This window comes from Gekko japonicus, unplaced genomic scaffold (assembly GCF_001447785.1).
Source record: "Gekko japonicus isolate JY-2015 unplaced genomic scaffold, Gekko_japonicus_V1.1 scaffold135, whole genome shotgun sequence".
Lineage (NCBI taxonomy): Eukaryota > Metazoa > Chordata > Lepidosauria > Squamata > Gekkonidae > Gekko > Gekko japonicus.
Genome location: NW_015175359.1, coordinates 300040 through 313720, shown reverse-complemented (window position 1 = coordinate 313720; position 13681 = coordinate 300040). Strand labels below are relative to the sequence as shown.

The 13681-nt window shown below is 46.5% G+C and overlaps 1 protein-coding gene across 1 annotated transcript in view; it reads left to right on the top strand.

Moving 5' to 3' along the window:
• Positions 1-962: 962 nt before the first annotated feature.
• The window catches only part of DTX1 (deltex 1, E3 ubiquitin ligase), a 67081-nt gene continuing 54362 nt past the window's right edge, over positions 963-13681 (top strand). The window contains exon 1 of the mRNA XM_015425333.1: positions 963-1221. Within this exon, the coding sequence (XP_015280819.1) occupies positions 963-1221 (259 nt within the window). The remainder of the gene's footprint in view (positions 1222-13681) is intronic.

Sequence of the window (13681 nt, the reverse complement as noted above, 5' to 3'; positions counted from 1 at the left end):
CAGTGGCCTTTTGACCTGGTTCTGTTGGCCTAGCCTTGCAGGAACATCCCCCACCCCACCCCGGCCACCAGTCCACCGGCCTGTGTGGTCTGCTGGAGCCGAGGAACCTGCCACAGATTGCTTGCCTGGGCAACCCTCATCCATCCTTTCCAAGGCCGTGGGAGCCCCCCCTCCCCAGAAGAGCTTGGCCAGTTGCTCCCCCCTCTGCATTGGGAATTCTGACACCTGCAGTTGAACCTTGTTTCCAGAGCCAGAGGCCAGGCTGTGGGGCTGCGGAGGTTTCTGTGCAAAGGGAATGGCGCTGTCTTGAAAGGCAGGCTAGGACTGATGGGTGCTGGAGGGGGGGAGATTTTTGGGGAGGCCTTGAATGAAATGAATGGGGCCTCCCCCTCCCTTTCCACTCAATCTGACAAGCAGGAGAGCTGAGAATTCCGCATGTTCCCTTTCTGCTCCCACCCGCCATTAGGACAATATCGGCACATCAGCAACAGGGCTCGGTTTTGTTTTTCCCTGGGAGAGCCCTACCTGGGACATGCCATGTCTGTTTGTTGGCATTGTAGATTTGGGGAGGGTAGCAAGTCCTTTTGCTCGGAACCTCAAAGTCCAAACGAGAACCGGGTGTGCCTCGAAAACCTGTTTCCGGCGTTTTAGTCTTAAAAGGCTGGTTGGTCCAGCAAATGCATCAACGCTTCCGGTCTCCGTTTCTCCCTGGGCGAGGCCGGTGGGGCTACTCGCCTCCTGAACTGATTGAGAAACCGTCTCTCTCCTCTGCTTTCCTCTGTCCATAAAGTTAGAATTTCCTTGTGGGGCTCAGGATGCCGGGAAGGGTCTGCCTCCTTTCCGAAACACCCTGAAAGGGGGAACGTTGCCCCGCGGGTGCTCTCGAGGTGATGGGGAGGACACCGGCCTGGTGACCCAGCCTGCCTTGACTCTTCCATGCCCAGTCGCCAGGAGCTGGCACCATGGCACGACACGGCACGGGGACGCTGGTCTTGGCCAACGGACTGGGCTTCCCACCCAATAATGTGGCCCGTGTGGTGGTGTGGGAGTGGCTGAATGAGCATGGACGCTGGCGGCCCTACACGGCTGCCGTCTGCCATCACATCGAGAATGTTCTGAAAGAGGATGCCCGCGGGAGCGTGGTTCTGGGGCAGGTGGATGCCCAGCTGTCTCCGTACATCATTGACCTGCAATCCATGCATCAGTTCCGACAGGACACAGGTAAGGAGAGGCAGGGCGCTTGCACTGCAGGGACGAAGAGGCAATGGCATGCCTGCTAGGCACGGATCTCGATTTATAGACCTGTTTGGGGTGTACATATGGGAGGGTACTTTGCTTGAATGCTCCCTCCGTTGGGGAAAAGATTCTAGCAGCACATAGAAAAGTAGGAAATTGTGAATCCTAGTCCCTGACATGCTAGATTTCTGCATGCAGGGAGAATCCTCCATGGGAATCATTCAGGACATTCTGTTCCCTCCTGGCACTCTGATGTAGTACGATCTTGGAGAATATCTTCTCAGAGGAATCTGCTGAAAGCGTAACCCAGCTCAGACACTGAATTCTGAGCACTGGGAACTTGATCTGGTGGGTGAGGCTGGAAGACCTCCCAATATCTGAAATGGGAGGCTGAGTAGGCTTTCAGCTGTCTATCATGGACATTTGTGGGGGTTAGCTCTGGAGTAATTATGGTTAAAGGCTAAGGTTGTCTCTCATGGAGAACATGTGAATGAGGGTTTCCCCCCCATTTATTTTACAATAGTTGTAGTTCATACCTTTGCGTAAGATAGTGGCTCACGACAACAACAGAAATAATCACATGTGTAACAATAAAAACATTGAATGTGAAAAGATGAAGGTGGATAAGATTCTTATGAAAGGGCCTGCTGAAATTTAATTTTTTAAAAAAGCCTTTAGTTGGTGTTGGAAGGCCATTGTGAGGGTACCAAACATAACTTCCTTCTCTGAGTAAGTACAGAGTGCTGATTGGCCCCCTCTACAGCTCATCTCCCAGAGTGTGAGTGAAATGAGCAAAATGTTTGCAGTCTAGGGAAGGCTTTGCTCCCCGACACCTTTTCTTTTGAGAAATCAGTCATCGTAAATACGTTCAGAGATATCTGTGGGGACATAAGTAGATGTTTTGACTGTGAAGTGGATACTAGCATGTCTGTGTTTTCCCATTCATAAAAGAAAAGCTAAAATAAAAGGAAAACCAGATTTCCTTTTACAAAAGCAGCGAAAAGCACCTTAAAGACTGACAGATTTATTGTGGCATCAGTTTTCATGGACTAGAGCCCATTTTATCAGATGCATCTGTTGTTGTTTGCGTTGCAACAGACTAACAGTGCAATCCTAAATAGAGTTTACACCCTTCGCCACCCGTTGACTTCAGTGGATTGAGAAGGGTGTAGCTCTGTTTAGGATCGCAGTGTAACATCTCTCCAGAGCTAACTCTCTCTTTTTTTCTTCTAAGAGTAAGATTCTAGATCTTATGACTGCTGGAAAGGAAGACTGATTTCAAAATGTCATGCATCTCTGTGTACAGGGCAGCTGCCACTGCAGCTTTCTCTCTGCCTGGTCTTTGCCGCTATCCTCCCGACTTGTAAAATATATAACTGTGCAGAAGTTCATGTGATCTGGTGCATCATCCGGGTTTAGCTCCAGCGTCTGTTTCCAGTGCCAGCGTTCAAGGTCAAAGTGGCTCTAGGCGTGTGCAGAGTGCATCCCGTTCACCACTGATGAACACTTGCAACATCCAGTTGGCAAACACATTCGAAGTGAGAGATCATAGTCTGGAGCCTATGGGATTTCAGTTGCCTTGAGCCCTAGCCCCTAGCCCCACAGAGCTTGGTCATCTGCCCTTTTTGACGGTGCCAAGCCAACAGTGGGCTCTGTGGTTGCTTTCACCTCCCGGGGGCTGGAGTCACAGGGGAGGGGTCCCTGCCATGGTCACTTTAAGTCTTTTGATACTTGAGTGTGGGGGCAGCTGGGGCTGTTTTTCAGGACACTGAGAGGGGTGAGATAAAGGCAGGGCTTCCCTTGGTGCCTCCCAGGACCCAGCAGTCCAAACGCACTTTCGTTTGTGACTTGAACCCCTGAAGCTGCCTTCAGGCCATTGGTCTCTCGAGGTCCTTGTTGTCTACCCTGACTGAGCAGCAAGTCACCTGCTATCCAATCCTTTGGCCTCATGATTGATCCCGCCTGGGACCTTTTGCAGGCAAAGCAAGGGCTCTTTCCCACTGAGCAATGCCCCCACCCCATCTCAAAGCTTGCCAAATTGTTGCAAATTTCCAAGGATGGGGAGGAAAATCCAGTTTCTGGAGCCCCTTGTGATCCTGGCGGGTGGCACTTGATGGGTCACATGCTGGATCTGTTACACAGAGAGATCTTTTGTCTTAGGATATGCAGGGTTTTAAAAGTCTCGTTACGGTGGCTTAGAGACAGCTGCAAATCTTAGTGCTCCCAGTTTAAATCTCACATCTGTCCTGAAGGGCTGAGGAGGGGGCAGGGAAGCTGCTCCTTTCTCTAAGCCTCACCTGTCCCAACTTTAGAGGGTGCTTGACAGGCAAGCCCATCAGAAAAGGAGTTCTTTATTTTGAAATAGCTACAGCTCACCTTTCTGTAAAAGATGTCCAAAGTGGCTGACATTGTGTTGGAGCCTGCACATTTGTTCTACTTATAGGGGTATTTATCCTGGTGCAAGGAGCCTTCCCCTCTCATTAGAGGCTCTCGCAATAGTACAAGACTCCCTGCTCCACGGTAGAGCACCCCCATTAGCAGAATAGATCCATAGGATCTAATCCAATATTATTAAATATCCACATTTATGCTACTGTACAAACTAAAATGCTAATTGCATCATTGAAGGAAAAGAAGAAGAGATTGGACTTACACCCCTCCCTTCACTACTAGAGGGAGTCTCAGAGCAGCTTACAATCTCCTTTCCCTTCCCCTCCTCACAACAGACACCCTGGGAGGTAGGTGGGGCTGAGAGAGCTTTCTCGAGAACTGCCCTTGAGAGAACAGCTCTGAGAGAACTTGTGACTGACCCAAGGTCACACCAGCAGCTGCATGTGGAGGTGTGGGGATTCAAACCTGGTTCTCCCAGATCAGAGTCCCCACTCCTAACCACTACACCAAACTGGTGCACATAATTTTGAAATCAGTCTTTCCTTCCAGCAATCATAAGATCTAGAATACACCAAACTGGATTCTGTTTTGAAATATTCTGGATATCAGTTCCAGCAATAAAGAAGTAAAGTCCATATTTGTTAGATTCTAGTTCAGTAGCACCTTAGAGACCAACGAGCTTTCTGGGTATAAGCTTCTATGAGTCAAAGCTCCCTTTGTGTTAGATACAAGAAGGAATGGAGATAAAGTTTTGGGTTCATTCACTTGTTTATCTTCCAAAGTTATATATGCCATCAAGTGTCAACAATGTCTTTCCACGTTTTACATTGGACATATAGGTCATTCCCTATGCAAAAGAATAAATGGGCATAAGTCTGACTCGGAAAAAAAGACTCAAAAACCTGTGGGAGAATATTTTAATCTTCCAGGGCATTTCATTGCTGACAAAACAGTAGCAGTCCTCAAGCAGAAAAGCTTCAGGGGGAGAATGCAAAGTGAGGTTGCTGAACCTGGGTTCATTCACAAATTTAGAACATGGTCCTCTCAGGGCTGAACTGGGTCATAGGATTCTTATCTCACTACTGATGCTAATTTTCTGTCCCCTCACATTTCCCCCGTGCTCTAATCAAGGTGATTACAATATGCATTGTACCTTTGCATCCTAAGAGTCCCTCTTGGCCACTGGTGGGGGAAGGGGGGTAGGGTTGCCAGATCCAGGTTGGGGAACTCCTGGAGATTTGGGGATGAACCTTAAGGAGGACAGGGACCTCAGTGGGGTACAATGCCATAGCGTCCACCCTCTGAAGCAGCCATTTTCTCCAGGGGAACTGACCTCTGTAGTCTGGAAATGAGCTGTAATTCTGGAGGGTCCTCAGGTCCCACCTGGAGACTGGCATTCCTATTGCATTCTGACTCCTTTCTTTGTGACATCCCTCCTACATTTTGACCGGGATCGAAGGACTCCGGGATCTTCATTCCTACGTGTATCTGACAAAAGGAGTTTTGACTCCTTAATGCTGATATCCCGAAAATCGTGTTGGTCTCTAAGGTGCTGCTGGACTTGAATCTAGCTCGTCTACTACCCTCCGAAACTATGTCAATATTTTTTGGAAATAAACTAAAGCGTTCCCATATTTTTTAAAAAAACTTTATTTAAAATATTTGTATGCCTGCCTTCTCCTGAGCATCTCAGGACAACTTTGCAGTGTCCAAAATCTTATTGTACCATTCTTGAGCTTTAGATACATCTGGATTTTTCCAGTACTTCACCCAAATTACTTTAGCAGTCTCTAATGTGTGTGTTATTAAGAACTTGATCTTACGTTGGAAATCCTCGTTAGATATAGTACGGCGGGATATGGCTACTGTAACAGCAACAACTTAGGATAGACAATCAATTGGAAGCGCCAGTATGAATCAGAATGTTTATTTGACTTTAAATGTCACTTTTCTCTCCAGAGGGGACCCAGGCTGACCTACGGCATTTCCCCCTTCTCCATTTTATCCTCAGAACAACCTTGTGATGGTAGGTTAGGCTTATTAGCGTGTGTAACGGGCCCCAGGTCACTCAGCAGCAAGCTTCCATGACAAAATGAGGATTTGAACCATTTCCCATAACCTAATGCAATATTCTAACCACTACATATGGTTGACAGTTGGGAAATACCTGGAGGTTTGGGGTGGAACCTGAGGAGGGCGGGATTTGGGGAGGGGAGGGACTTCAACGGGATATAATGCCACAGAGTCCACCAAAGCGGCCATTTTCTCCTGGTGAACTGACCTCTGTAGCCTGGAGATCAGCTGAAATTTCAGGAAATCAGCTACCACCTGTAGGTTGGTAACACAGCCACTTCACCATGCTGGCACTTATACAGGCTACCATTACCTGCAATCTGATCAGATGACTCCTGGCTCTCAGTGGTAGCAGTAATCTTTTGATTTAAACAAAGACCAGTCGGAACAAAAGTTTTTTCCTGCCATCAAAAAAACAACAACAAGCAATTTAGTTTATAGGCTGCCTTTTGTTCAAATTCAAGGTGGTGCCCATAGGGTTCCTAGGACATCTTCCATCCAGGCCCTCACCACACCCAGATCTGATCAGTTCCAACACATTTACTGCATTGTGTGCCCCTTTGATCCTGTTCTGGAGATGATGGAAGATAATCAAGGTGGGGCCAGGCAGATATCTCCTGGAGGCTCTTCCTACAATGTGGTTCCACCACAAAAAAGGCTCCTTTCCCCAGTTAGGAAGTCAGGAAGCTCCCTACTCTCAGAGTGTTGTTTTTGTTTTGGTCGTGTCCATCCCCTAGGCTTTCTCAATTACGCAGCCTCATTAGGCATCTCCCTCCTTAGACGGCTGTGTGGTTTTCTTCCCTGAAGTTGTCTGTAAAAACGATCTCCCTGTGTAGAAGCTCAAGTACTGTTTTGAGTCTCTGCAACCCAAAATTTGGGTGGGGATTCTCACTCTACAGTGTAATAACCAAGCATCAGGATGCTGTGTAATAAGAAACTCCTTTGGATGCACACAGATTTGTTGTAACAATTGCATTGTTTTGGACCTGAATGCTCTCCAAGGGAAATAGCTGGTTTGTCTAACACCTCCCTCCCCCCTTAGCTGTTTTAATGACCCGTTTCCCCTCAAACTAGACCATTCTGCTCAAAAACTGTCAGGACTTGAGTTACTTGTAATTAATTCCTGTAATCTCATAGGAGATTGTGGCTGCATAGTATATCAGGGTGTTACTAGTTGTCATCTGAGAGCAGCAGGCAGTCTTTTGTGGTGGGAGAAACAGGTTCAAATTCCTCTTTGGCTACAAAAACCCGAGCAAGCCATAACCCTCTTGCTCGGCTCACACTTGGCTCAAAAGAGAAAACTTCCAGAGAATTTAAGTGCTCTTCTGTGCTGAAAAGGAAAACCCTCCTGCACATATCCAGTTACAAATACGCGAGCAAGGATTTCGTGTATTTTTCGTGTAGGGTTGCCAACCTCCAGGTAGTGGCTGGAGATCTCCCGCTGTTACAACTGATCTCCAGGCGATAGAGGTTAGTTCCCCTGGAGAAAATGGCTGCTTTGGGAGGTGGACTCTGTGCCATTATACCCCATTGAAGCCCCTCCCCTCCCCAAACCCCACCCTCCTCAGGCTCTACACCCCAAATCTCCAGGTATTTCTTAACGTGGAGCTGGCAACCCTAATTTCACGGCTACATGGTTTAGCTAATAAACGGTTAAATTCAATACAGTAACAATGTTTTGGTGGATTAAAATGTGTGTCTTCGTCAACTTCTCAAGCAGCACATTTTTTGTAAAACCAGGGGTCATTTCGTAGAAAAAGAGCTAGGGGGACTCATTAGCATAACTCATTAGCATATGCCACACCCCCTGACATCACCGGAAGTGTGTCCTCCCCACAGCTGGCGGCGACCTCCAGCGAGCACCAGCAGGGAGCTCCAGGCCCCGCCCTCCCGCACCTCACCTGGGGGGATGGCGTCCCCCCGCGTCCCCCCCCCCAAATGACCCCTGTGTAAAACTAATTTTTGTTGTAAGCATCCATTTTGTGGCAGGCCCCTGCTTAGAGGCATCTTTCCTTTTCCTATCTAATTTTGTTCACCTTTCCAAGGAATTCAGGGCATCAATTATGCTTCATTTTTTCCTCTTAACAGTGTTGTCAGCTGAGTGAGACTGCATCGTGACTAGCCGAAGTTCACTCAGCGCGCCTCAGGGCATTGTCGGGATCTGAATTCATACCTCTGTGCATCGTTTAAAAACAAAGGAGTAATGTTTTTGTCCCCTTCAAAACTATGATTCAATTCATATGCAACGTTTAGTAGATTTAATCAAGTAAGCAAACTCACACCATTAATTTATTATTTATTCATTTGCAAAATTCATATCCTGCCTTCCCGCAGAGCATTATGCAAATAAATCACTCCGTTAAAAACATGTAAAAACACTGAAACAGCAGTTAAACATAGGTCAGGAAGGAGGGGCCACTGATGGGAAGGCCAGACAAAAATATGTCTGCACTTGATAGCGGAAGACAGAAGGAGACAGATGAATATCCCTGGGGAGGGAGTTAACTGACTAGAATGTCTTTAGTTAAGTTGCAGTTGAAGTCATACAGTCCCGTAGCTAGGGAATTTTTGGGAAGGGGCCTGGGGGGCCCCCCACCAGCTAATTAAATGAAAGTACAGTGTAGGTGGTAAGTTGGAGCACTTTGGGGGCAGCCCGAGAGGGAGGGGGCCCAGAAGACACACTAGGGGGCCAGGCCCCGTGGGCCCCATGTTAGCTATGGGCCAGAGTCATAGTAAACCATTAAACAAATGGCACAGATTTCCCTGGGGAGAGAGTTCTATAACTAGTACAATGTCTAGCAGTAGGCAGGTAGACTGAACAGTGGGGCTGCTCCTGGGAAGGCCCTGTTCCTATTCCCCATGAACCTAATTTCAGAGAAAGTAAGGGACTTAGAACAAGGCTTCTTTTGTAGACCTCAAAGTTCTGAAAAAGTCCATAAGGAAAGACACATTTCCCATAAATATGCTGGAGCCAACCACACATTCTACATAGGGTTGCCAGCCTCCAGGTGGGTCCTGGAGATCTTCCAGAATTACAACTGGTCTCCAGATGACAGAGATCCATTCCCCTGGAGAAAATGGCCACTTTGGAGGTTGGACTCTATAGCACTATACCCTGTCAGTGCCCTCCCACCCCAGGCTCTACCCCAAATCCCCAGAATTTTCCCAACTCGGAGTTTGGAACCTTACTACATAGCTTTTGGAGGCTGTCATAACCAGTGACAGTACTCCACATTTTCCTGAAGGAAGGAATAAATACAACATGCTTCACCAAAAGAGCGCCTGTGTTGTATTCCGAAATCTGTGTTCATAAGTCAAATCACAACAAGTGGTACATTTTAAAGCATTTGTTGGAGTTATTATTTTTTTAATATACTTCATAAAGTAACCATAGCTTATCATATTAAAGCAAGTTGAATGGTTGCTTGTTTGCTTTTTATCTCAGAAAATGAATTTGGGTGTTTCATATACCTGCCTAGTACAGAGAGGGCCATTTTGGCAAATTCTCCACATGTACTAAAACAGGATCCGTGTTCCTTTGGCGCTTACATCTGTCATGTCATTGTCAAATGTATTATCTCTTCTTGAGGGTAAAGCTGAGGGGGATGAAGATTTGAAAACCTAAGGGCAGGGCTTTTTTTGTAGAAAAAGACCAGCATGAACTCATTAGTATAATAGGCCACACCCAACAGCAGGAAACTCATTAGCTTATGAGGTCACAGCCATGACCATGGGTGGCTCATTGCCATATTATGGCTCATTGCCATATTAGGCCACACCCCCATACCTTCCCTTGGCTTGCCCAGGCAAGCTGGTCCTTGGGCATTTAAATGCCTCCCCAATCCTTCCAGGGCCCCCCCTGGCCGGCCCGCCTTGGAGTCACGGGGAGGGGGGTGTCGCTCTCCAGACCTTCCCTCTGTAGCCACGCATGCAGAGGTTTTGGCTGTAGTGGGCGTGGCCAACCCTGAAGCCAGCCAGAACTCCGTTCCTGTGCGTTCTTGCCCCAAAATAGCCCTGCCTAAGGGACTGTGTAGATGCTGACTGGCTGTCTGCCTCTCGCAAACAACGCTCCCTGGTGCAATTTCTCAGCTTAAAAACCCAACAGTTGTGAAGAGAGAAAAATCAGGTGAAATATGATTGTTTAAATATCCCTGATAAATCACTGTCTCTTTTTTGTCTCTGTTTTTCCCTATGGAGTATGCCTAATTAAACTGTTCTTAGTGTGAGGTGCTAGAACTGCTTCTCCTCAAAGTTGAATCAGCCCCCTTCCTTGGCTCTCTGGCAGGATATGATGGGAAGGGGATGCCCCATGCCTCTTCTGCACATGCATATAAGCACACGTGTGTGAACATGAAGCCTCACGAGGTCTTGCATGCTGCAGCTGCTGACATTTATTCTGCTCTATCGACAGATTGTAAGACAATTATGTTGTTGTAATGTATCTTTAAGCAAACAAGTAACCACCCTCTTGGTGTTGAAAATAGCGGTGAACAGGCTACTGCAGACTCGGTGAATACAGAAAGCAGTGTATTTATTTTTTAAAATTGTATTCCATACTGTCAGCTCTTCACAAGACGGCTTACAGTCATAAAACATAAAAATACAGTATTGTAAAAAGGCAAGAGTTTATGTAATGTAAAGCCAAGAGTATATATAATATAAAACCACAGCAATAAAACACCTCCCAGTTAAAAGCCTGGCACTTAAAGCAAGATGGGTTGTTAGAAGACTCTGGGGGGTTAGGGTTAGGGTTAGCCGTTATGGAAAAGGCCCCGTCCCTGATGACACACTCCCTTGCTTTTGCAGATCGGAGCTCAGCACGTGCAGAAAGGCCCAGGGCTTTTTTTTTTAGAAAAAGCCTAGTAGGAACTCATTAGCATAATAGGCCACACCCAACAGCTGAAACTCATTAGCATATTAGGCCACACCCCCGTGTTACCAGAAGTGTGGTCATCCAGCCACACCCACCTTTTGCTTCTTAGTCCGTATACCTTGTTTGTTGTCAAAACCCAGGGCCTTTTTTTGTAGCAGGAACTCCTTTGCATGTTAGGCCACACACCCCTAATGTAGCCAATCCTAATGCGTTCCAGCTGTTGGGCATGGCCTGTTATGCTAATGAGTTCCTGCTGGGCGTGGGCAACTTGGGAGCCAGCCGGAACTCCATTCCTGTGCGTTCCTGTCCAAAAATAGCCCTGGAAAGGCCTGTTTTAAGATCATAATTGTCAGGCTGAATAATATGGGAGAAGGCTAGGTCTTGGCTCATTTCAGTCCCTAACACTAATGACTGATGTCTTGAATTGGGCCTGCCCCCTGAAGCAGTGAAAGAGCTACTGTTTTGTTGTGGTGGTTTTCCAAATGGGTGGGGTGCATTCTCTGTCACCAGCCACAGGTGGCAATCTGGCTGCATCATTTTGTACCAAGTGAAGCTGAATGAAGCTTTTTGGAACTGTTGTGGAGTGAAACCTTCTGCCTTGAGTCATTAGGGGAGACTAGGGTCTGCTATTACAACTGACCCCCAGCTGACATAGATCAGTTCCCCTGGAGAACATGGCCCCTCTGGAAGGTGGACTGTATGGCATTATTCCCCACTGAAGTCCCTCCCCTCCCCAAACCCTGCCCTCTTCAAGTACCCGGAGCTGGCAACCCTACTGTTCTTCCTTGGAAATCCCTGAGGTGAAGGCTGGTTTCCGTTGTGGTCTTTGGGACATTTGTTTTAGGGCATCTCTTTTAAGACAGGCCCAGAGTGGAAAGCCGATTTTACAGCAGTAGGCATCAGTTGACCTTGCTGGCTGGAACTTTTGTTCCGTTTTGCATTTTATGCTTCGTTTTTAAAACTCTGTTATATTTTAGTGCTTTTTATCCTCTTAAACTGTTGCAGAGGATATCTTTGGGGGTTAATATTGTGGTACAAGCTTAGAAATAAAGACGTTAATTGTTAGAGCTGATAATAAAAAAATAGCAAGAAAATTATGAGCTGCTTTAAAAAGAGAATCCAGCATGAAAAAAAGCTAGGTTAATTTTTCATTGTCAAATATTAAATAGCCTTTTCTGGTAGCAGCAAAAATCCTCCTCCCATGTGGATTGAACAGCAATTGTTTTTATACACATAAACCAAGACTATATCAATCATATTTTTCAAACTTTACTTCTCAGCCCTCATTGAGGAACCTTTGAGAAAGAAAGCAGAATAATAGCAAGTGAGAATTTTTTTTGAACATTTTTTTTGCTGATGTTAAAAAAAATTCTACCATTTTGGAAACTGGGCATTCAGTTTGTTTATGAAATGTCCGGCTGTAATATGCTCCGTGTTCCAAAAGTTATTCTATTGGGTTATGTAAAAGAGCACACTGTCCTTTCAGATGTAGAACTGGCAATAGCATGAAAATGGGAGAAATGAGATCCTCCTTTGGAGCGTGAATGGTTCCCCTGAGTGTGAAATGGTTGCCCAGTGTGAGTGTGCCTTATTAACCATATTATCTGAGCGCTTGTGTGTGTTAAGTGCCGTCAAGTCACTTCTGACTCATGATGATCCTATGAATTAATGTCCTCCAAACTGCAGGCTGTGGCTTCCTTGATAGAGTTAGTCCATCTCACGTTGGGTCTCTTCCTATTGCCTTCAGCTTGTCCCAGCACTATTGTCTTTGCTAGTGTCTCCTGTCTTCTCATAATGTGACCAAAGTACAATAGCCTCGGTTTAGTCATTTTAGCTTCTAGGGAGAATTCAGGCTTGATTTGGTATCGAATCCACTTATTTGTCTTTTTGACAGTCCAAGGTATCCGTAAAAATCAAAGAGCCTATATAAATAGTTTTCAATGTTCAGATATATTTATTGAGTGTTGGCTATTATTTATAATGTTTTAGAATAGCAAGGTAAGAGAGAAACCATTTCCTCATACATTGCATGATTGTGAGTTACAATAATGCCTGTTTCTTTATGTAGATGTGAGGATGGGAAATGCGATGTTATATACGTTGTCTTTTGTATTTTGTGTGATATTTTGAAAATCTGATTTTTGAAAAAGTTTTGCAAGGGGTGAAGATGGTCCATCTCTCCCTTATTATAATTGAGTAGTGGGCACCAAAATTCTAAAATTGGCCCCTTTAGTGTTAGGCCGGAAGAACTGCCACTCAGAAGACACTGGCTGGGTTGACTGGCTGCTTTGTGCAGTCCCGCCCAGCGTTCCAAAGTCATTTGCATATGGAAGCTGATTGGACTTCACTCCATTCCACACCTCAAACCCCCCCCCCCCCGCAAGGCAGTTGGAATTTTCAGTTGCATAACATACCTCATCATAGGGTTGCCAACTCCAGGTTGGAAACTTCCAGGATATTTTAGGGATGAAGCCTGCTGAGGGTGGGGTCTGAGGAGGAGGAGGAAGAGGGGGACCTCAGACAGATACAATGCCATGCTGCCCACACTCCAGACAAGCTGTTGCCAGTCTCCAGGTGACAGCTGGAGAGATCTTAAAGCTTTGGTGCTACTTCAAAGTTCCCCAGGAGCCCAAAACAGAGTAGTGTTTTGGAAAATCTTTAGGAATTGTTTGGTGCATTTACGATGGGGCTCCTGGGGAACTATTGTTGCCAATCTTGGCCCAGCAGCCATCAAACCATTCTCTTCAACCCCCTGCTGTGCAGCTGACTTTCCCCTAGGGTTGCCAATCTCCAGGTGGGACCTGGAGATCTCCCACTGCTACAATTGATTTCCAGATGACAGAGATCAGTTTCCCCTGGAGAAAATGGCTGCTTTGGAGGGTAGACCCTATGACATTATACCTGCTGAGTCCTTCCGCTCCGCCCAATGCTGCCCTCTACAGAATCCACCCCCCAAACCTCCAGGTATTTCCCTCCTTAGAGCTGGCAACCCTACATTCCCCTCAGTGCCTGTTGGTAGGCAACTAAGCTTGGTCCTGTCACCTACTTTGGCCTTTAGGAGAAAACACATTGGGGCCAGTCCTGATAGGGTTGCCAACTCCAGATGGG